A 23,630-nucleotide genomic window follows, 5' to 3' on the forward strand; every position below is an offset into this window, starting at 1 on the left:
AGACAATAAAGTATGCAGACGGGTACGCATACTTTAATTCCGAAAATTTCTACTGGAATTTGAATTTAGCGGACTGGTAAGCGTACCTAGAAAGTAGGAAAACGTGTATTAATACCTTGGAAGGCCTAAGGGCACGTTTGGAGTCGTTATTTCATATTTTTGGGTCTGGTTCTTAAACCGAACTAAATACTTGATGGCCAAGCAATGTAAACCTATAAAAAGGTGTTAGGTCATGTAAAATCGAATCTCATATTATACTTTTGTTCTTCATTGATATTTTAGGGTTTACCTCTCTAGGGGGAAACCGAGTAATTGTGTAATCATGAGAAACTAAATCCTTTGTTGATTAAGGATGAATTCAATGTTCCAAGAGTGAAGCTTTATTAATAATACAAGTCTATTTGAGGTTTTAATCATCATCGTTTGTTTTCATTATATCTAGGGTTTATGGTTGATTCTTATATTGGTTCGGGTGCATAACCAGATTAGTCTATTTATCATTCTATTGCTAGTAGTGAGTTGAGCGATCCGTAATTGTCGTGCATCTCCTACACAAGTAGAAAACATGAGACCTTGCAGAGGGATTCTGTAAACCAATCGTGTGTGGAAACAACACCAGTAAGTGAACCGAGCGTACTGAGTTTAACTGCTGGAATCAAACCTAAATTCACAAACTCTAAAGTGTTCGATTGAGATACACATCATAAACGTACCTCAAGGCGGCTCAGTTGAATAGAATCCGGTGACAAGGGTACCTGATATCCGGTAATATAAGGAGTTTTGGGGATAGCTAAGCGTACCTGCTATTCTATGGTTGGTGATGAATGGTTCTAACGGAAGATAAATAAGTATTCTAATCTTGTTAACGCTTGGTAACAGCAAAGGATTCCTTAATCATCTCTTTTATTCATTATTGTCTCTTTATTTATTTTAAAACCAATCCCCTTTGTATTTTACTTTATTTTGCTAATACAAATAACCTATCAATTACACAGCTCTATCTGGGAACGATCTCTTACTACCGATATATTACCAGTTAATTAGTGAGAAATATATTTATTAATTTTTTGAGCCTACGATAGCCCATACAAATTTTGGCACCGCTATCGGGGAGCAGTTGCTAATTGATTTGTTATTTGTTTAGCTTATTTTTATCTTCGTTTTTTGTTTTGATTTTCTCCTTTGCTCTTGTGAGTCGTAATGTTTCCTTACGGAAATAACATGTACGGAGCACAAGATCAAATATATAACTGTGGTAATAAATATGGTTTTCAATCTCATTCATATGACAACTACCAGCCATCCTATGGGTATAATCAAAGTCAATCTTTTGGTTATGATCAATATCCCAAGGAACCTTATGGATATTCTCATACATGTCAACAACCTTATGACGGGCATGTAAGTGAACAATCACAAGGATGGAAGGATAGTCATGCTTCTGATCAATTGTTTTCTAGTAATGTGCATATGAAAAGTTATGATACTCAATCAAAGCCTATTCCTCTTCATCGTGTTTTTCCTTCACTCTTTCCAAAAGAGGAGATGTTGCACAACAGTGGAAAGCGTGTTAATGTCAGAAAACTTTTTAAGCAACACGAGCAGCTAGAAAAAGCCGGTGCATCACAAGAGATTCTTGACGGAATTAACAAGGCCATAGACATGGAATTCGAACGTCGTTTTGATGTTGATGATTCTGAGGTTAACAGTGATTCCGATGAAGATGAACAACCTTTTGAAAGTCCTTGTAACAATGATACAATTATTCCAACTCCGGATCATAATAAAGATCACTCGCCTATTCAAAAGGAGGAGATTGGGTATGACATATCTATTGTTATAAATGGTGTAACATACTCAAACGAAGAAATTAGGAGTTGCATCAATGAACTAGACGTTTTGGGAGAGGATTCTAATTTCCATGACGAGGTTGTTGAAAAGATGGAGATTGAGAATAAAACCAAATTGATTGAAGTCGTGGAAGACCCAATTGAGATAGATAATAATAGTTCGATAGAGCACCACGATATACTTGAGGTAAATAATCCACTGTTAATTACGAATGAGGATCCGAAATAAGGTTTGTCTAATCCTTCGCATAATTCTATATCTATTGATCATTTTCCTCTAATCGAAGTAGCTTCTCAAATAGTTGTTAACCCAACTTTTAAGAAAATACCTCACTTAGGATTGGAGTTGTGTGCTTCTAAAGTTTTAACGAATTATTTTTCTTCTAAGCATCCATCACTTGATGTGTTTTATTCGAGTATTGTGCAGGTTCACCAAACTGAGGAACCTTTTGAAGTTCCCGAATTCTATGTTCTCTATCCACTTCCGAGTGTAGAAAGGAATAAGTGCGGGGGAAACTTCGATAAAGCGATAGCTTCAGTACTTGTATTTTGTGCTAATGTTTTTGTGAAGCTGTTATTTGAATTGCAGATTGTTATTTGGAAGGATTACCAAATTTTCAGATTATTGGTGTACGGACGATAATAATAACGTCGGGCTGACGACGTTAAACCAAACGCTAAATGGGAGGAAACCCATCGGTTTTGTATCTCTATCCCTTTTGTTTTTAGTTTTATTAGTTTTTCATATCATATATTTCATTCTCATCTTAGACTTTACAAAGTCCTATATCTATAATGAAAGTTTTGACGAATTCTCGTCAGAAAATTCTGACTGCGCACTTGTCACGAAAATAGCTCTCGAGACTTCATACGAAGTCCGATTTGAGTGGTTGACCCCAAATTTTAAAGAGAACAGACTCACCTTTCTCTAAATTTGGAGTCTGTTAAATTGGAGCGATAGGCCTGGACATTTTAGTTTCGGTATTTTTCCAGAACTTTTTCAGATTGCATGTCTGTTAGTCCGGAGGCCATAAAAGTCAGACCGTTTATCGAAACATTGTGAAATTTTGACACTTCATAGAAAATACGCAGGCGAACAACTTTTATTAGGATGTTTTTCCTAGTTCCCTACCCATTTGTACAGTTTTCGAGTTTTTCAGGGTTGTTATGTCATAAATCAGAATTTTCGGTTTTGAACATCGAGGACAATGTTGAGTTTAAGTGTGGGGGAATAGTTAAGCATGTTTGGTTTGCATATAAAGAAATTAAAAAAATAAAAATAATAATAATACTATTTGATTTCTTGCATTCTTGAGACTTCATCTTTTGGAGTTAATTATGAGTTATTTAGGATGACACTCTAAACCTTTTTAGGTTGAAACAGTTCTTACGGCTATAGATTGAGTTCCACTTTATCATTCTGCAATCCTTAATTATATATACGTTCATAATTGAATGCGAAACTAAGCTATGGTAGTCGTTTGAAAGATTTATCCTCGCAATTAATCATTATTGAATCAGTTTCTTATTATCTTTGCAGTTTTATGTTTCTCTAAAGTGATTTGGTGGGATCCTGATACTACCGTGGATGTTGTAGCAAGGTAATAATTGGTTGAGTATTTCAAAGCCCCATAAACAATTTTCTAACGCTCATAAAGAGTGAGTCGGAAGCAAAAAAAAAGAGAAAAAAAGAAACATAAATAAGGTTCCTCTTCATTAATTAACACTAATAAATAATAGGTACGGAATTGCGGACTAATCATGTAGTCGATAAAAACAGAAACCTATCATCATTATATAGCAATTCAAAAGACTATTGATGAGGTTTCTGACACTTGGATAACAGTATGTGTGAAATGTTGTCCCTGTCTCCGTCGCCTAAACAAGCGTGGAACGCAGGATCCAAGGCAACTATCACATACTTGTTGAAGAGGAAACATGCGCTTGGAGTATCTAATCATGTGGTCGAGTTAAATGGGTTCTTATCTCAACTATTGTGCTATAAATAAGAATCCTTTGACAACATTCATACAAGTATTGTGGGTAACATCTTTCACTTTAGTCAACATTTGCACACTTCACTTTTCTATTTCTATTCTCTTATCTATCCATGTGATTTCAGTATGCGAGTGTTGTGGCAAACGTTGCAACAAGTACGATGACTATCTTAGTAGAGTTTTGCAATCAGGTTAAATGTCACACTAAGTAATTGCTTACATGTGATATTTGGAATGTTTGTGGGATGTTTGCAGCTAAAGAACTTATGTAGGCTAATTATTTAGCTACTACTTTGTGTCTATCCTTAGTGGTTCTTTCAAGGCGAGAAATTAGAGTAGGTTTTGTGGGTATACCTCTTGTAAACCCTCACGAGACTATAACTCGTCCTCTAGGGACACCTAGGGGTTTAAAGGCTTGTTATACATGCTAAGTGTAACCGTTTTCTCAACAAGATGGAGTTGTTGTATTTAGGATTAGTTTTATTTAGTTTTATCGAGGACTAGCAAAAGCTAAGTATGGGGTAATTTTATAAGTGCATAATTCATATGATTTTAGTGTCCATTCCATACTTGTTTTAGCTATTATTCTTGCATGTATTCGTATTATTACTATTGTTTTCTCTTATTTGCCTCTAATAGGTGAATCATCCAAAAAGAAGTTACAAAGTTCTGAAAATAGCTAGGAACAGAAGTATTCCAAGTATCCAAGTGCCCAAGTCCAAGAGAAGTGTAAGAAGTAAGACGAAAAGAGCAAAACGCTCAAAATCAAGAGAAGGGACAAAGACCGATCTTAACTCATTCAGATTAAGGATTTCTCATCATCATCTTGAATATAATTGAAAGATCAAAATAATGCAAAAATAATGAGGTCATTCCGAGTTCGGATGAAGAAGTTGTGGCCAAAACAAGCTTTTATTGAATACCGAAGACAATAAATTATGCGCAAGTGTACGCATACTTTAGTTACGAAAATTTCTGCTGGAATTTGAAGTTCGCGGACTGGTACGCGCACCTAGCAAGTAGGAAAACGTGTATTAATACCTTGGGAGGCCTAAGGGAACGTTTGGAGTCGTTATTTCATATTTTTGGGTCTGGTTCTTAAACCGAACTAAATACTTGATGGCCAAGCAATGTAAACCTACAAAAAGGTATTAGGTCATGTAAAATCGAATCTCATATTATACTTTTGTTCTTCATTAATATTTTAGGGTTTACCCCTTTAGGGGGAAACCGGGTAATTGGGTAATCATGAGAAACTAAATCCTTTTTTGATTAAGGATGAATTCAATGTTCCATGAGTGAAGCTTTATTAATAACACAAGTCTATTTGAGGTTTTAATCATCATTGTTTTTTCATTATATCTAGGGTTTATGATTGATTCTTAGATTGGTTCGAGTGCGCAACCAGATTAGTCTATTTATCATTCTATTGCTAGTAGTGAGTTGAGCGATCCGTAATTGTCGTGCATCTCCTACACAAGTAGAAAACATGAGATCTTGCAGAGGGATTCTGTAAACCAATCGTGTGTGGAAACAACACCAGTAAGTGAACCGAGCATACTGAGTTTAACTGCTTGAATCAAACCAAAATTCACAAGCCCTAAAGGGTTCGGTTGAGTTACACCTTGTAAGCGTACCTCAAGGATGCTCCGTTGAATAGAATTCGGTGACTAAGCGTACCTGTTATCCGGTGATACAAGGAGTTTTGGGGATAGCTAAGCGTACTTGCTATTCTATGGTTGGTGATGAATGGTTCTAACGGAAGATAGATAAGTATTCTAATCCTGTTAACGCTTGGTAACGGCGAAGGATTCCTTAATCATCTCTTTTCTTCATTATTGTCTCTTTATTTATCTTAAAACCAATCACCTTTGTATTTTACTTTATTTTACTAATACAAATAACCTATCAATTACATAGCTCTCTGTGGGAACGATCTCTTGCTACCGCTATATTACCAGTTAATTAATGGGAAATATATTTATTAATTTGTTGAGCCTACGACATCCCATACTGTGGTAGACATATTCTCTAAATACGGTCATTTCATGGAATTGAGTCACCCATATACAGCAACCTCAGTAGCAAACGTATTCCTAGACACAATCCTTAGACTCCATGGTCTTCCTAAGAGTATTGTATCAGACAGAGATAGTGTCTTTATAAGTAATTTTTGGCAAGCTTTATTTGCAAGAATGGGTACCTCTCTGCACATCAACACAGCTTACCCTCAGACTGATGGCCAAACTTATAGGGTAAATGCTTGTGTGGAAGCTTATCTCAGGTGCATGACAAGTTTCAAGCCAATAAAATGGGTTACTTGGTTGCCTTTAGCTGAGTGGTGGTACAACACTAGATACCACACAAGTCTAAAGCTTACTCCTTTTGAAGCACTCTATGGATATCCACCTCCCCAATTTGGGATCACTTCAGCAGCTCAAGGAATAAGTGTTAGATCATTGCTCGGTCGAACTCGCATGTGTTGCTATCTCAAGCATGTTTGTCAAGTTTAGTTGTCAAAACTGTATGTCTTGATTTCTAGACTACTTATAGCTAAGTCTCGGTTTAGGACAGTTTAGTGTAGTTGAGCTCCAGACTCCATGGCGATCATCTTACAAAGATGAAGAACTACTCAAGGAACCACTGGAACTTCATCCGACCAAAAGGTACGTGGATACTTGAACTTATCTATCACTCAAAAGTCTATCTACTCTATCTCCTAGTCTTGAGACAAAGTCGTATAAGTATGATAGTTTTCATACATACACATTTTCTATTTCGAGTCGAGTTTACTCACCTATCTTTATCTCGAAATATGTGTTAGTAAGCTTTTGCTTTAACCACTTTTCATCTTAACCCGTGACGAAAGTCATGATGACGTTTCAATCTTGAAAATAGCTTTGATGACGATAGTTGTGAATAGCGACTATTATAACAATATAAGAAGAATGTTTCAATTATTGAAATGTAGAGTTGAGATTACGTAACTAACTATTGATATAAGCATATATAGTGTGTTCTCACATTAGTGTATAAATCCATGTGCCGGAAACCAAGTGTGTGCATATGTGTGCATATGGTATTGGTGAAGGAGACAGGTTGGGTACGCGTACCAGCGGAAGTTTTCGAACCGAAAATTTCTGCTGAGTTTGTAAGTTTGCAAACTATCAAACCAGTCACCTTAGGTACGCGTACCTACGAAAGTTTTTGACCGAAAATTTCTGCTGAGTTTCTAAACTCAAATCCGGTAGCTATGGTACGCGTACCAAGATGGTTATATTTCTCAAATCGGAAGTTCATGAACTTAAACAATAAATCAATAAGGAATGCAATCTTTGCAAACCGTGGATATATTGTTCATGAATTCATTCAAGCGAATCAAACCGATTTTGTTTCAATTGTGTATATTCATAAAGACCTAAGAAATTGAACAACACTTCAACTAGTTCTTATGAGTCATTTGAACTAGTTATGTGAAGAAGATGAATACGGTTAATATGGAACTGCTCATATGCCGAACCATTGGTTACTATTTGTGAACCAACTAAGTGTACACGTTTAGGTACGGTTACTCAAACCTAAATGAAATACATTTTATTTGTGTGTGACAAGCTAAATTTCGATCTAACGGTTGAAATATTAGCTTGGTTAAATCAAGTTTTTCATCTAACGGTGAATATTGAATGCTTTGTTACCAAGGTAACTTGGATTGCATACCCTGATTTGAAAACTATATAAAGGGGACATCTAGCAACTAGAAAAACTAATTCCCACACCTCCTGTGTGATACTAGTTGGTTTTGCTAGGGTCGATTCTCCTTTAACCTTAGGTTTCTTCTCGAGACCCTGTAGGTTAACGACTGAAAGACTTCATTGGGATTGTGAAGCCAGAAGAAACTACTTCTCTTGTAGTTGAGCGATCTGATCTTGCCATTTTCTATTGTAAGAGTTCAATTGAATAATTGACTTGAGATTATATCTCCTATAGGGAAAGATAAAAAGAAATCACAAACATCTTCGTCTCATCGTTTGTGATTCCACAATATCTAGTTTCGTACCATACGATTTAGATTATTGTGAGGTGATTGATGATTCTAGGATGTTCTTCGGGAATATAAGTCCGGGTTATCAATTGGTTTCTAATCACCTTGATTTTATCAAAAGACGAAACAAAACTCTTAGGTTTATCTGTGGGAGACATATTTATCTATCATCGTAGACTTTTCTGTGTGATACGGATTTGTTTATTAAAGTCTTCGACTTTGGGTCGTAGCAACTCTTGGTTGTGGGTGAGATCAGCTAAGGGAATTAGGTGCGTAGTATCCTGCTGGGATCAGAGACGTAAGGAGCGCAACTGTACCTTGATTCAGTGTGATATTGATTAGGGTTCAACTACAGTCCATACCGAAGTTAGTTTTTAGTAGGCTAGTGTCTGTAGCGACTTAATACAATATGGTGTTCAATCTGGACTAGGTCCCGTGGTTTTTCTGCATTTTCGGTTTTCTCGTTAACCAAATTTCTGGTGTCTGTGTTATTTCTATTCCGCATTTGTCATATACCTGCATATGACTATCCTTGAACTGTTGTTTTCCCTGAGTAATCAAGTGGGGTGTACTCAGTATTAGTTAGTGGCTAGTAGTGTAGCAGCATGTGTCACTATGGGATTAGTCAAGCTAGGGACAGGTGTCATACTCGGATTAGCTAATTCCGATCTGAGTTATTTTTTCTTCCTTCTTTATTAAGTGTAAGAACCATTTTTGTATGGTTAAACTTGAAGTAATGAATTGTTCTGAGGATGCTTAGGCAGATTGTTACCATTTCCTTGTTATTCTTCAATTCCTGTTAAGTATTCTGTAATTGATCGTACTAAGTATAGGACAATTGGTATTCAGAGCTGTTCTTTCCTACCTACGCATCAAATTTAGCTCAAATTTTTTTTTCCACCTTGGTTGCTCAGACTTGTAAAGAGCTAACTGATACAACTAATAAACTACAGCTTCAGATTGATAATATCAATCTCCAGCTCGAGTCGGTGCTTACCAAAGATGAATTCGAAATCAAACTGAAAGCTGGCCTGGATTCACATATGTTGTCAATCCAATCGATGATGAGATCTCTGATGGAGGAGCTCTTGTCTACAACGAATTTCCACCAAGGTGATCATAGTGGAGCTCAGGGACACAATCTACAGGTTAGGAATTCATTTCACAATCATTCAGGGGGTCGTGATTACAATCATCGTCAGCGTCTTCCAAAGATAGATTTTCCACGTTTCGATGGCGATAATCCAAAAGGATGGCTTAATAAATGTGAGTATTTCTTTCAAATGCATGAGATTCCTGAATTTAACAAATCTAGAATGGCTGCAATGCATTTTGATGGAAAGGCAGCTAAATGGTTTGAGAATTTTCGATTAAATAGACCTCATATCTCTTGGCAAGACTTAAGTAGTGATGTTTGTCTTCGTCTTAAAAATCCTTCTCATGAAAACATTGTGGGTATGTTCAATAAATTGTCTCAACTTACAACTGTGGATGCTTATTTTGAGGAATTTGAACATCTGAAGGCACTCCTGTTAAGCAAACACAATATCTTTACAGAGGAATATTTCATTAGAAGTTTTATTGGTGGGTTAAAAGAAGAATTAAGAGGCCAATACTTATGTTTGGTCCTATAACACTGTTAACTGCTTTTTCTCTAGCTAGAATTCAAGAGAAAACACTAGCTCTCCAATAAAAGTCTGTCAAACCTGCTACAAGAGCATATTCCACTTCTTTTTCCACCACTAGACATTTTGCTCCACAGCCTCCTGTTACACCAGCTTCTTCCACTCAATCATCTTCATTCACTTCAAACCCATTACCAAAACATAACACATCTATTCCTATTAAAAGGCTCACCCCTGAACAAGTGCAGGCTAGAAAAGCCAGAGGTCTGTATTATAATTGTGATGAAGTATACAAAAGGGGTCATGTATGTAAACAACAACATCTATGCTTAATGATTGGAGCTGAGAGTGAAGACAGTTCTCTAGACACAGAAGAAGCTACTCCTCTTGAAAAAGAGGACTCACCTATGGAGAGTGACATGGAAATTTCCCTTCATGCCTTGACAAGTAATAATTCTGGTGAAACTATTAGAATTCCCGGTCTTATTAAAAAGAGAAATATTTCAGTACTTATAGATACAAGTAGCACACATAGTTTCATTGATAGTGACATTGCTAGGCAACTCAACTGTACCATTGAGCCAACTGCTAGCATGTTAGTCACTTTGGCTAATGGTGATAGAACTGTCAGTAATGGTATCTGCTCAAACTTAAATTGGTTTATGCACAACCACAAGTTTTCTGGTAGTTTAAGACTCTTACCACTTGGTGGCTGTGATTTGGTTTTGGAAGTTGATTGGCTGAAGCAATTGGGGGATGTGATTTTTAACTTCTCCAAGTTGAGTATTTCTTTTAAACATAATGCGAAGAAGATTACACTTACTGGTACTCAAGATAAAGCTTCTTACAGCATGATGAGTGGCAATGCATCTACAAGATTCTTCAAAAAACACACTCATGGCCTGATTGGCCAACTATTTTCCATCTCCACTTCACCACCACCTACTCCTCCACCACCTCCAATTTCAGAATTACTTAATCAATATTCTGATGTTTTTTCTGAGCCAAAATCCCTTCCACCACAGAGAAACCTAGACCACTCAATTCCTCTTAAAAAAAATTCTGAACCAGTTAACATGAGACCTTATAAGTGTCCCTACCTTCAGAAGTCAGTGGTGGAATAACTAGTTCAAGATATATGCAACTCCTATACTTTTGGTCAAAAAGAAGGACAACACTTGGAGGTTTTGTGTTGATTATAGGAAGCTTAAAAACATCACATTCAAGGACAAATTTCCAATTCCAATTATAGATGAGTTTCTTGATGAATTACATGGTAAGAAGTTTTTTTCCAAAATTGATTTAAGAGCTGGATATCATCAAATAAGGGTCACTTCTTCTGACATATACAAGACTGCATTCAGAACTCATCATGGTCACTTTGAATTCAAGGTGATGCCATTTGGACTTACAAATGAACCTGCTACCTTCCAAGCTCTTATGAATGACATATTTCAAGAACACTTAAGGAAATTCATCTTCGTATTCTTTGATGATATCCTTGTGTATAGTTCTTCCTTGGAGGAGCATCTGTTGCACTTGCAACTTACACTGGATATATTGAGAAAGCATCAGCTATTTGCAAACTTTACCAAGTGTTGTTTTGGCCAACAGGAGCTAAAGTATTTGGGACACATCATTACTGCTGAAGGAGTTAAAGCTGACCCTGTAAAGATTTCTGCTATGCACAATTGGCTACTTCCTCACACACTTAAGGATCTAAGAGGATTCTTGGGCCTCACTAGCTATTACAAGAAATTTGTGAAAAACTATGGCCTCATTAGCAGACCAATCACTGACTTACTCAATAAAAATGCATTCCTTTGGTCCCCTGCAGCTACATCAGCTTTTCAACAGCTCAAGGAAGCCATGTCCTCTACTCCTATATTAGCTGTACCAAATTTCAATAAGCCATTTGTTGTTGAAACTGATGCTTGTGATACTGGTACTGGTATTGTTCTGCTAAAGAGGGCAAACCATTGGCTTTCTACGGTAAACCTCTGGGACCAAAAGCAGCTGCTATGTCTACTTATGAAAAGGAATTGCTCTCTATTTTTCAAGTTGTCACCAGATGGAGACAATATCTCCAAGGCAATCACTTCATTATTCAAACTGACCACCAGAGCATCAAATATTTTTTAGAGCAGAAAATCTCTTCTAACTTACAACATAAATGGTTGATGAAGCTTATGGGGTTTGATTATGAAATTAGATATAAAAGGGGACTGACAATACTGTTGTTGATGCACTTTCTAGAAGACCTCATGAGAGTGGTACTTGCCAGAATATATATATTTCACAACCAACTTGGTCTCAAGAAATTATTGATAGCTACTCTTCTGATGCAAAGGTACATGCTCTCATTGCACATCTTGCACTCCATCCAGCTACTCTTCCCAACTACTCCTACACTGATGGTGTTTTGATATTCAAGTCAAGAATCTGTGTTGACTCCTCATCAGATGTTAAGGCAAAAAATTTGGACTGCATCCACTCTTCTGCAGCTGGTGGTCATTCTGGTATTCAAGCTACAATTTGTCTCAGCTTGTGATGTCTGCCAAAGAAATAAAGGTGACCACAATTTCCCAGCTGGCTTGTTGCAACCCTTGCCAATCCTGACCATACTTGGCAACACATCTCTATGGACTTCATAGAGGGACTTCCAATGAGTGAAAGGAAGTCAGTTATCTTAGTGGTGGTGGGCAGACTAAAAAAATATGCACATTTCATTGGCTTGCATCATTCTTACACTGCTGCTTCTGTGGCAAGGGAGGTCATTGCTCAAGTTTACAAACTACATGGTTTGCCTACATCCATTGTGTCTGACAGAGACAAGGTCTTCACCAGCCACTTTTGGCAAGATTTATTCAAGGCTCTTGGTACACAGTTGCACCTCAGCACTGCTTACCATCCTCAAACTGATGGACAGACTGAGAGAGTGAATCAATGTTTGGAGAATTATCTCAGATGCATGTGTATGCATCATCCAAAGAAGTGGCATCATTGGATACCTCTTGCAGAATGGTGGTACAACACCAATTACCACACCAGTCTCAAGGTCATCCCATTTACAGCTCTTTATGGTTACAATCCTCCTCACTTGGATTTTCCTTCTACTTCCACCACTTTTGTTGCTGCTGTTGAGGAGTACTTGAAACAAAGAACTGCTATGTTTGGATTCCTGAAAGACTCACTCCACAAGTCCAAGGAGAGAATGAATCTCTATGCAGTCAAGACTACAGTGGATAGAAGTTTTGTTGTTGGTGATAGAGTTTACTTAAAGCTACAACCTTACAGACAAGCTTCCTTGGCATTGAGAAGGAATTTAAAGCTTGCAACCAAATACTATGGGCACTTCACTGTCCTTTAGAAAATTGGCAGTGTAGCCTACAAATTGTTGTTACCTGCTGAAGCAAGAATATACCCTGTTTTTCATGTCTCTCAACTCAAGAAACAGATTGGTGCTCAACATATCATCTCCCCAACTCTACATGTCATCAACAGTGAAGGTCATGCTTGTCATCCCTGCAGCTGCACTGGATTCCAGAGTTATTGTCAGAAATGGTGTTTCAGTTCCTCAACTGCTTATCCAATGGACCAATGCCTTAGCTGCAGATGCCACTTGGGAGGATACTGGCAACATCAAGAGCCATTTTCCAAAGTTCAATCCTTGAGGACAGGGATTTGGTGATGGGGAGGGTATTTGTCATATACCTACATATGACTATCCTTGAACTATGGTCTTCCCTGAGTAATCCAGTGGGGTGTACTCAGTATTAGCTAGTGGATAGTAGTGTAGCAGCATGTGTCACTATGGGATTAGTCAAGCTAGGGACAAGTGTCATACTAGGATTAGCTAATTCCGATCTGACTTATTTTTCTTCCTTCTTTATTAAGTGTAAGAACCATTTTTGTATGGTTAAGCTTGAAGTAATGAATTATTCTGAGGCTGCTTAGGCAGATTGTTACCATTTCCTTGTTATTCTTCAATTCATGTTAAGTATTATGTTACTTGATCGTACTAAGTATAATACAACATTATATTTTGTTATATAATTGAAATATCACAGGTTGTGCGTTAAGATCAATCAATTAGAATATCCAACCTTTGGTTGTTGATTTAAATTGATTGACACTTGGATATTGGTCTTTGGTACCATCCAAGTTTATCTCTCTAGTATTTGATAAAGACTCACAGATTGCCATTTGCTTGAGTATAGATTGAATCGAGAGATTGAGATATTAACTCTTTGATATACTTTTATCTAGATTGAGTATGACTGTCTAGTTGATTCTATAGAAAGTATATCGGAGTTAGTCCATACAGATTGATAATTGAAATATTGGGTGAGGTTGTTAGACCCCCGCTTTTTCAATCGGTATCATAGAGGCAAACACGTTTAAGACCTCAAAAGTATGTGTTTGTAGCGATCTGACTCTATGGACAGAGGTGTTATCTCTATTAACGTACCACCAGTCTTCGATGACTCAAACTACTTATGGTGGAAAATTGCTATGCGAGCTTTTCTTCAAGCACGTGATTTTCAATCATGGGAATATGTAGTTAATGGCTATGATACTCCCGTTGTGGCAATAGGTAACACTACTGTTCCAAAGAATATTGGTGAATACGATGCTGCTGAGATACTTGCTCCAAAGCAAAACTCTGACAATTTGAATTCCATCATACATGCCATTACCCCAAATCTTCAGCACCATGTGTCAAATTGCACTAGGTCTAAGGATGCGTGAGATATCTTAGAAACCGTATTCGAAGGAAATACCAGTAAAAAGGAAGCCAGGCTTCACAACCTAAATTCCGATTGGGAAAACCTTCATATGGCAGATGAAGATTCAGTTGATGATTTTAATCACAAAGTGTCTGAAATTGTTAATGCATCTTTTACATTGGGTAATACTATTCCTGAAAAGGACATTGTGATGAAAATTATCAGATAGCTGCCATCTAGATATGATTCTAAGAAGCATGCCATCGTTGAGGGAAATAACCTTGATACCCTCTCCAGAAATACCTTGGTTGGGAAGCTAAAGATCTTTGATCATGAACACTCGCCGAAATCTAAGGATGTGGCGTTCAAAGCACTAAAAGACACAAAATTACTTGATAAAAGTAAAATGTGTATATCTCTGAAGACGATCACTCTGAGACGGATCCAACAGATGACGATCTTGACAAGCCGGTCTCGATGATCACAAGACAGTTTAGGGATTTTCTGTTGAAGAGAAGCAAACGTTTTTCCAGAGATAAGCCAAATGAATCAGTCAAACCTCATAATCGTATTCCTCCTAAAAGCAGGGACACTGATGAAACTAATGACGAGGATATGCCTCAGTGCTTTAAGTGTAAGGGTTTTGGTCATTTTGCAAATGAATGCCCAAATCGTAGAAAATACACTGGGAACAAAGCTCTTGCTGCGACACTTGATGAGATGTATGACAATTATGATTCTGATGAAGACAAAAAATCAAGTGTTGCTCTTATATGTGAAAATATTGATTTTGATAATTGTAGCAATACATACATCAATCTTGATAATCTTTTAGAAGAGAACCCAATCAAGATGGAAGAATCAATTGACCCTTCTTTTGGAAACTCTATGTTTAGTGTTTCAGGATCTACTTTGTGCCTAGCAGCTTGCACTTCACAGGCGCCCGAATCATCTTATGCGTTGACATGCTCCTATTGTTCTATCAAGGTTCATGAGCTTTCAAATTGTTTCAAGTACAAACACAAGATGAGATATGTCAACAAGCTTCAACGAAGAGCAGATCGTCTTGCTACCAAGCTTAAATTAGCGGAGAAAACAGCTGAGGTATGTAAGATCTTATCTTCATCGAAGAAATTAGTTTCCAAAGATAGATTTAGACCACTAGAGAAGAAAACATGGTCTAAACATAAGGAAAGGCAGGGTTCCATGAATTCCAACCAAAAGGGTCATGGTGGACAAATTGTTGTTCACCACAACACAACTTGATTGTGTTGTCATGTGCATCTTGTCTCATGTTCTTGTTCAAAAGATACAAGATCTTGCACACCGCAGGCTTTAAAAAATTTAGTTTTGTTTTTAGCTTTGTGTTGTTTGGTTTTTGGAATTCCTCCATATCACTGTTGATATTGGAAATGACTGTTTTTCCAAATGAAGAGGGTTATTATCGACAATTCTACTCTTCATAGGGTTGTGACTTGGACGTGTACGAACCTGTTTAAAGGTTTCGAAATCCTACATTGCTTTTTCCTTCTCTGATACTCTTTATATATTAAGACTGCTTGTTGAGATTGTGAGTTCCTCTCACAAAACCGGTTGCATAAGGGTACTCCAAGCATCATGTCTTCTGATGGAAAAGATATCAATATGATTATTAAGCCGTCAATCACCAAGGAAAAAATAGAAATCTCCTTTGTCTCCAACTTTGAAAAGAAAAAGAAGGAATGTGAGGAATCCAAGAGCAGTTCCTTATAATTCTTAGAAGTTTTCTGATGTTCTTGAAGAGTTGAAGATGGCAAGAAAAGAGATTCAACAAATAAAGGCTTGTGTTTTAAGATCGTTAGAAATTCAGAAGGCCCTGGTTCGACATCATCAGCCAAGACGGTTTATTGGTATTGACTCCTTCCTCCATGAACCATACGTACCAATGGCTGTTGACGACAAGGAGTTCGGGGACGATAAGGAATTTTTCAAAGATCTTAATGTCTAGTAAAACTTCTTAAGAGAATTTTTATTCTTGTTTTTGTTTAAGAAGGATAACTAGGATTTGGAATAGCCATTATTGTGAGTACACATAGCTATGTCCAACGTTTTCATCTTGCAATGTTTTTAGATTTATTTATTTAAATTCTAAAGTGATTTGGAAGATGATGTTTGCAGTATTAATCTTTATGGTTTTCTTTATTGTTTTATATATTGCAATATGTTATGAGATATGTATGTTTGCGTCCGTGAACTATTATTGTCCCATACGATGTCAAAATTTATCTCTTTCATATGTCGATATGCATGTATTGATACAAGATCGATTAACTTTTGACAAACAAAAGTTAAGCCTATTATGTCAATTCTTTGATGGAAGTGTTGATGGTGGTTTTTAGCTTAGGGTTAAAATTGTAAAAACCTTGCATCTGATGTGATGTCACTCTGTAATGAAACAGAGCCATGAGTGTTAACCTCTCCTCTGGCATACTCATTGAACCGTGCAATATATTTACATGAAATTTATTCAGACTGGCGCATGTAGCAACCATCCCATGTTTTGTAAATTTCGGTGCCTTGCTTATATTCACTTAATATAAGTTTCTTTGAATACTTTCTATGCTATGTTCCCCGGATGAACCCTTAATGTTGATATGGCACGACAATTCGTGTTCACTCGCAGCAGAGTAGCACGAATTTCCAAATATCAAGGATAAGGTCTTTGCATAAGGTATTCAATCATAAAGCATGATACTCTCTGGCTATGAACTTAAAGAACTCTGTGTCAACACATAGAATTCAACCAATTATTTTTGCGCCTTGCGCAATATACCAGACCTTGCTTGTCGAAAGTAAGCCTAGGCAAACTAGGTAATTAATCTTCCATGGATTAGTAGGTGCAAAACCCTGCCCAGAATCAGAAAAAAAGGAGTCGTAGAAGCAAAGGTAGGCGTGGACATGCCTTAGGCCAGCTGGCGCCACTTTCCACTGGCCACGCCCCATCCTAAACTGGCCCCATTTCTATCGACCAATCAGGTCTCTTCAAACTCGCAACGCGCACATAAGTTATGGCTGGGCCCTTACTTGATGGCCCCACTTCCCATCGAACAATCAGGTCACTCTAACGCCGCCACACTCACACCAAAAGTTTAGCCATGCCCATGCTTGGCCGACCCCTCTCCTTCCTACCGACCAATCAGGTGACTTTAAAACGCTCCACGAGCACTAGAGGTGTGGTCGCGCCTTGTTTTTGGCCGACCCCTTTTCTTAACCAATCAAGTCGCTCTAAACTCGTCACCATACATTAAAGGCCAAACGCACCCTGCCACACCACTATACTAATTGGCAAGCAAAACGCGCCCTGTGACAACAACATATTAATTGGCTTTCGAAAAAGCCGCACCAACATGCCGAACGTGCCATGTTGCGCCAATAAGTTGAGCGGCACGCCAACATGCCACTCCGCCGCACAAACATGCCATTCGTGGCAACATGCCATAAATAGTGCCCTACATGCTAACCTACCTCCTGTTCGGGGCCAACGCCATGATAAGCCCAAATTAGGATTTTCTAGTCAGAAGCACGACTCTACATTAACCAAAACCCTAATTTTCGCAACACATGACACTCCGGCCCCACAACATTCCACGAGCCGTGTGGGGCACAGGAAGCCCTAGGAATGGCGCCATATCATAGCCACCCACGGCAACCCTGACTCTTGTGGCCGTTTCCACACTACGGCCTTGCCATAGTTTCTTTTGCATAGCTATGGCACCGTTTGCACAAAAAAGTGTCGCCATGCCGCGGCTGCAGGCCACACGCACCAATTAGGGTTTCGACATGCCAAACCCTAATTTAGGCAAAGTTTTTACGCCAACCAAGCCAAGTAACGTTTCCCAGAGCGTTGGGATTGATGTGGCAACAGGGACAATATTTTCACGCCACATTTGGGTCCAACACCGAGGTGTCAAAGTCTAGCATCCATGGCTATGCCAGACGCTACTTCGTGCCACTGGCATGTGCTAATTATGCCAGCCACGCCGCAGTCATGCCACACGTGCTAAATAGAGTTGCGATGCGCCAAACCCTAATTTGGCTAAAATTTGTCATGACAACTGAGTCCAATGACTCTCCTAAGGCCTCAATATTAACTTAGCAACAGGTCCAATGTTGCCAGAAGCCATATTTGGGTCTAACACCAATATGCCAAAACAGCTGCCACGGCTACGCCACAGGCATGCCGCTATGCCATGGCTCCCCGTCAGGCGCCCCTATGCCACTGGCGCCACTCGCTATACAACAAGATGCGGCCATAATAAATGGCCATCCTTCCTCATGAGATGCAATCTCAGCCATCCAAGTTCGCCACCGAACTGACAAACTTTTGGCAAGTTTCAGGCGACCAACTGCCTAAATCTAGTGGTCATGGCTATGCCAGGCGCCACTTGCATCATCGTGCCACTGGCATGCACGATCCATGCCATCCATGCCACATTACTACTGGCGTATGATAGACACATTTTTGTGTCTAAATTGTCCTCAATGTCTGTTTTGTTGGAATTCGATTTTTGTGCTAATATAGTATTTTTATGTATTTTTAGGTATTTTTGGAAATAAACATTTTCGAAAAAAATCGGCTCAAAAAAGTTGCTAAAGGCACCCTCGAAAGACAGGTGTTAAACAGACTCTCAATATGGTTAAGGGGCAACCCAATTGCTATGGGGCATCCCAGTGCTACTCGCACCCCTACTCTGGTTAGGGGGCATCTTCTTCAACATTTCAAACAAAGAATTTGGCGGGAAACTCTTGCAGACGGCTGGTGAATTTTTGGATCAGAGGTTGAACGTGATTTTATCAGATTCAATCATTCAATTTGGTTGGGCTGGTCCTGTTAGGACTAAACAGGGTCGATATGTCTTCTTGGATCGAGTAAATTGGGCTGGATAATCGTTTCTCGACGAAACAAAGATGAGGATAAACTCGGATTTTCTGTATTGATTTCGGCGAGATTTTATCGAGATTTTCTGTTGGTTTTGGATTGATACCTTCATGTGTAAGCGAAACAGGGATGGTAAGTGTTTTAAATACGAGAAAAAAGGCAAGTTATGAGGATTATCCGTAAACAGAGAGTGTTTTATTCTCGGAATATTTTTGTTGAATATATATGGAATATACGAATTGATTGGAGAGAACATTATCTTTGGATGTTATTTTGCATTCACTGGGGGAAACGTGATCGTGTTGAATGGAGATATGCAGCTGCAGACGCGTAAGAAGATAAAACAGGAAGGAAAATATTCCCGACTTAATGGTTTGGCAGCGAGAAGATTTGGGAGTTTATTACGAAGATTTTTGGTGCGGTGACTATATAAAGGTGTGACAGGACTCACAGTGGGGGATGAAGAGTTAGGGGATAGAATAGAGCACCACAGAGTCGAAAAATCAAGTTGCAGTGAAATCTGCAGCAGCAACAGAAAAATACTGCAGAGCACGAAGAACGGGCCAGCAAAGACAATCGTTTTTCTACAATGATAACGACTCACAACCGAGGGTCGTACATCAGATGCAGACTTATTTTCTACAGTATCAGTGACACATATTGTGGGTCGTTCTGGTTTGTAACACATATAACTGTTACAAACCCGGTTTTCATTATATTTCTCCCTTTTCATCATTTGTAAACCATTTTTGAGCAATAATAATGAATTTCGTGCGTGTTTCCAAAAACATGATCAGCTAAACCCTATCACTGGGATAATGGAGGAAGCAATTTTTCATGATTGTGGTAAATGAATTAATTCTTTTATTGACTTTTTGCATAGATTTAATTGATTTATGATTTCTGTTAATTATTTGTTATTTTGTTAGATGACGCATGCTTAGTTCTAAATAATTTAGATGCGTCATGCTTTTAACTTACAAATAATATTTTACGAAATCTATTTTTAGCAAAGAACTAGAGTCACAACTTCTTTTGTTTGAGCTATATTTTCTAGAGTTAATGACTGAACCATAACAATATTAAAAGTAGTGGAATCCCGCGTCTCAGCGTCTCTTCATCTTGTGACAAATTGTGTATATATATTTTTCCTTATTTTCTTTATTAAATCTTAAAACAAATTCTCAACAAATCTGAGTGAACGTATCATCTTACTACAACATCATTGAAAATAACATCAATTTTTGGCGCCGCCGACGCGGATTTGTTTATAAATTTGTTTTTAGTTTTTTTTATTTGTTCCTTTTTCTCCTTTTGGTATTTCTTGTTTGCTTTCAGATTTGGAACTGAGCTAAAGAAAAGGGGAGAAAGTGCTGAAAACAAAAGTGAAACCAAAGAAAAAAAGAAGGAGGAATCCAAAAGGAGTGAAGAAGAAAATTTTTGTATATAGATATTCTATTTTATTTTATTTTTTTTTAGAAACTGTAATTAAGGTTTTTATTTTTGTAATCTTTTATTTTTGGACATTTTTTTTATTTTCGGACATTGAACTTTGGGACTTTATTTTTTATTTTTTCTTTTTTAAACCCAACGGAAGGGTAGTTTTAAATATAAACTGTGTGCAGAGAAGGACGACGATTACGATATCGTCTCGGCCCCTCGGGTTCGTACAAGACATTGGAGTTATGGACCGATTCGACTTCAACGGTTCATCCCCCGTCTGGAACGGGAGGTAAGAATTCTAAACACCCGTGAATCCCCTGTCAGCGGGTTTTCTGGATGATTTTGTATGCCTATATGTTGAGGACCTGAAATCGGATTTAATTTTCTAGTAAAGGGCAAGGCCTAGCCAAATCAAGATAAGGACTCAGATTTCATCACCGTTTCCTTCTTGCCCGCCTTAGGAACACGTAACCTACGCGAACCTAAGATTAAAATACTAACTAGAACGAGACCGATAGGGTAACGAGCTTAATAGGAAAGTCATTCGAAAAATATTGGTTACTCTTTTAAGCATACTTCAAAGTTCATGATGGTTTCTGTGAGTTGAATGTGTGAATGCGCCGCCTTGTAATTCCAGTAAGGCCTTGGGTATCAAAGCTCCACTGAGCTTCCCTCGCCTCAATTCAACTTACTTTTACTCGGATTGATTCCAGAGGGGTTTGCTCAAATTGTAACGAATTCCCTTTCGAAGGATTAGAAGCTGGTCTTGAAACAATCTAAGGGAGCCATCATGCTTTTTGTTTGCTAGATAAAATAGGTTTGTTGTGGTCGAGTCAGCCTTGTTTGTGCTTGTGTAGAATTCCCTTCAGTTAGGATGTCAAACTGGTATTATAATAGCCATCACAACGAATATGATTATCCAAATGAACAATATGGACATTACTCGTACCATAGTGTGAATAGTGGTTGGGAACACCAACCTTTCGAAGGTTATGGGTCATACCCTGGTGAGCCCAATTACTATCCACACGTGCATCAGTCTTACGAGCAAGAAGATTATAGTACTAGTTCTTCGTCTCTAGAGGATACAATCAAACTATTGAAAAGTAGTCCTTTTTATGATCCCTCTGTTCCTATTCCTCCTTTAGAAGAGTCCCTCAGGAAGTTAGCTGAGTCGACGCGTAAGTTAGCTGAGATGAATAGTATAATTATAGACGAAAGAACTACAATAATGAGTGAACCTTATTTAGAAGACCACCTCAAGCGGATAGCTGAGACGAACGAAAGAATTGCTCGAAATTACTTGAATTGCCAATATAGTGTATCCAATAATACCCTTGAGAATGAAGATAGTTATTTACATAATCAAGATAACGAGGTTAGAATTGGTAGCACTACTTGTTTTGATGAGGTTCGATCTTTTTCATGTTATTATGATGAGAATAGTGTTGATGGAGAATCATACTTATGTAGGAATAGTCATCAGGAAATGGATACTCCAATTGAGCTTTACGATGATAATATTATTTCTATTTCAAATCCAAATAATTTTAATAATTATTCACCTATTCAAAAGGAAGAGGATTTGACTAGAGATACCCTCGTTTTAGACGATGTAGTATTTCCTGTTTACAAAGCCGATGATGGTTTAGAAGAAAGAGTTTACCCTGAGAATAATGTTTTAGAGTCTAGCGATTTAGAAACACTAATCTTAGAAGACCATAAACTCGTAGAGATGAGCGAGGATGAACCAGACTTAGAAGAATCAATTGACCATTTTCAGGAATCTGATGACCTAGAAATTAGGGAAGTTGTGACTAGTCTTTCTAGAGACACAGAAAACTCTAAGTTTGGGGGTAATTCTCCGTGTGCTTTAACTATTAGAAAGTTCCCTCGTGTAGAACTTGACATTTGTGCCTCAACCATCTTACAAGATTATCTTCATACACATTTTACTGAACCTAATGATGTCCAGAAAGAAGCTCAGTTGCTAGAAACTCATCCTCTGGTTGATGTGTTTTACCCAGGCGATAATACCCAAATTGACTTTGTTTTCCCGCCAAAAACTTTTCTTCCAATTGTGGGAACTTATGATTTTCAGATGTGTCGGTTATTAAGTTTTGAGACTGAACCTAATTACTTTAGGAGAATAGGGTCGACACATTTTCTTAAGGAAGACCACCTCTTTCATTGTGGTCAGCTGTGTGAGTCAAATCTGATTGACTTAGAGGATCCCCAGTTATTCAGGCTTTTGTTATGCGCTTCTAAGTTCTTACTTGAGTATTTCCAGACTCTTCAGCCTGATATTCAGAATGCCTTTGAGGAAATCCAACCAATGAAAGCTTTTTATCTAGACCTTGTTATAGAACCTGAACCTGAACCATAGCTAGAAGTAGTTGTCTTAAACAGGAAACTAGACAAGGGTGTGCTTTTTTTGCTAATTTTCTTAGGATGTTGCGGATTTCTTTTACTTGTGATATCCCTATTTGGTTTTGATGATCCACAGTTATTCCGGCTATTACTTTATGATTCTAAGAGGTGACTAATTCCTTTTGATGTCTGGCTGAAGACTTTAAACTTAGCACTTCTTGGGAGGTAACCCATGCTCATGCAACACGGTAATATCTTTCCTTAACTCTTTTGCTTCAAGTGGTAACAGTTTCTCCTTGTTCATGCTTTTAATTTTATCTTTAGAACATTGAGGACAATGTTAGATTTAAGTTTGGGGGTATGGGAGAAACTTTTTAGTTGCAGTATAAATAAACTCCAGAGCCTAGAAATTTATTCTTATTAAGGATAACACTAACCTATCTAAGTGGATGGAAATATCTTGGTTGTAGGGTTGAGGAACCAACCTGATTAGATGGAAACATCTAAAGAGTCTATTCATAAAAGCACAGAGCTCAGGTGTTAGAATTAAAAAAAAACATGGAAGTTTCGCCATATCTCGTTGAATCCTAATCCTTCTATTTTTATTTTTTAAGTGATTTGGTGGGGCACACGATTCAAGTTGTTACCTTTGCTA

The 23,630-nt window shown here is 37.9% G+C and overlaps 1 protein-coding gene across 1 annotated transcript; it reads left to right on the plus strand.

The window, feature by feature from the left end:
* The first annotated feature begins 1,470 nt into the window (after positions 1-1,470).
* Positions 1,471-12,065, plus strand: LOC113324491. The gene is made up of 5 exons (XM_026572831.1): positions 1,471-1,701; positions 8,804-9,514; positions 9,652-10,622; positions 10,717-11,506; positions 11,736-12,065. Exons 1-5 carry the CDS (start codon positions 1,471-1,473, stop codon positions 12,063-12,065), a joined length of 3,033 nt encoding a protein of 1,010 aa, XP_026428616.1.
* Positions 12,066-23,630: the final 11,565 nt, after the last annotated feature.

This window comes from Papaver somniferum, chromosome 1 (assembly GCF_003573695.1).
Source record: "Papaver somniferum cultivar HN1 chromosome 1, ASM357369v1, whole genome shotgun sequence".
Taxonomy (NCBI): Eukaryota; Viridiplantae; Streptophyta; class Magnoliopsida; order Ranunculales; family Papaveraceae; genus Papaver; species Papaver somniferum.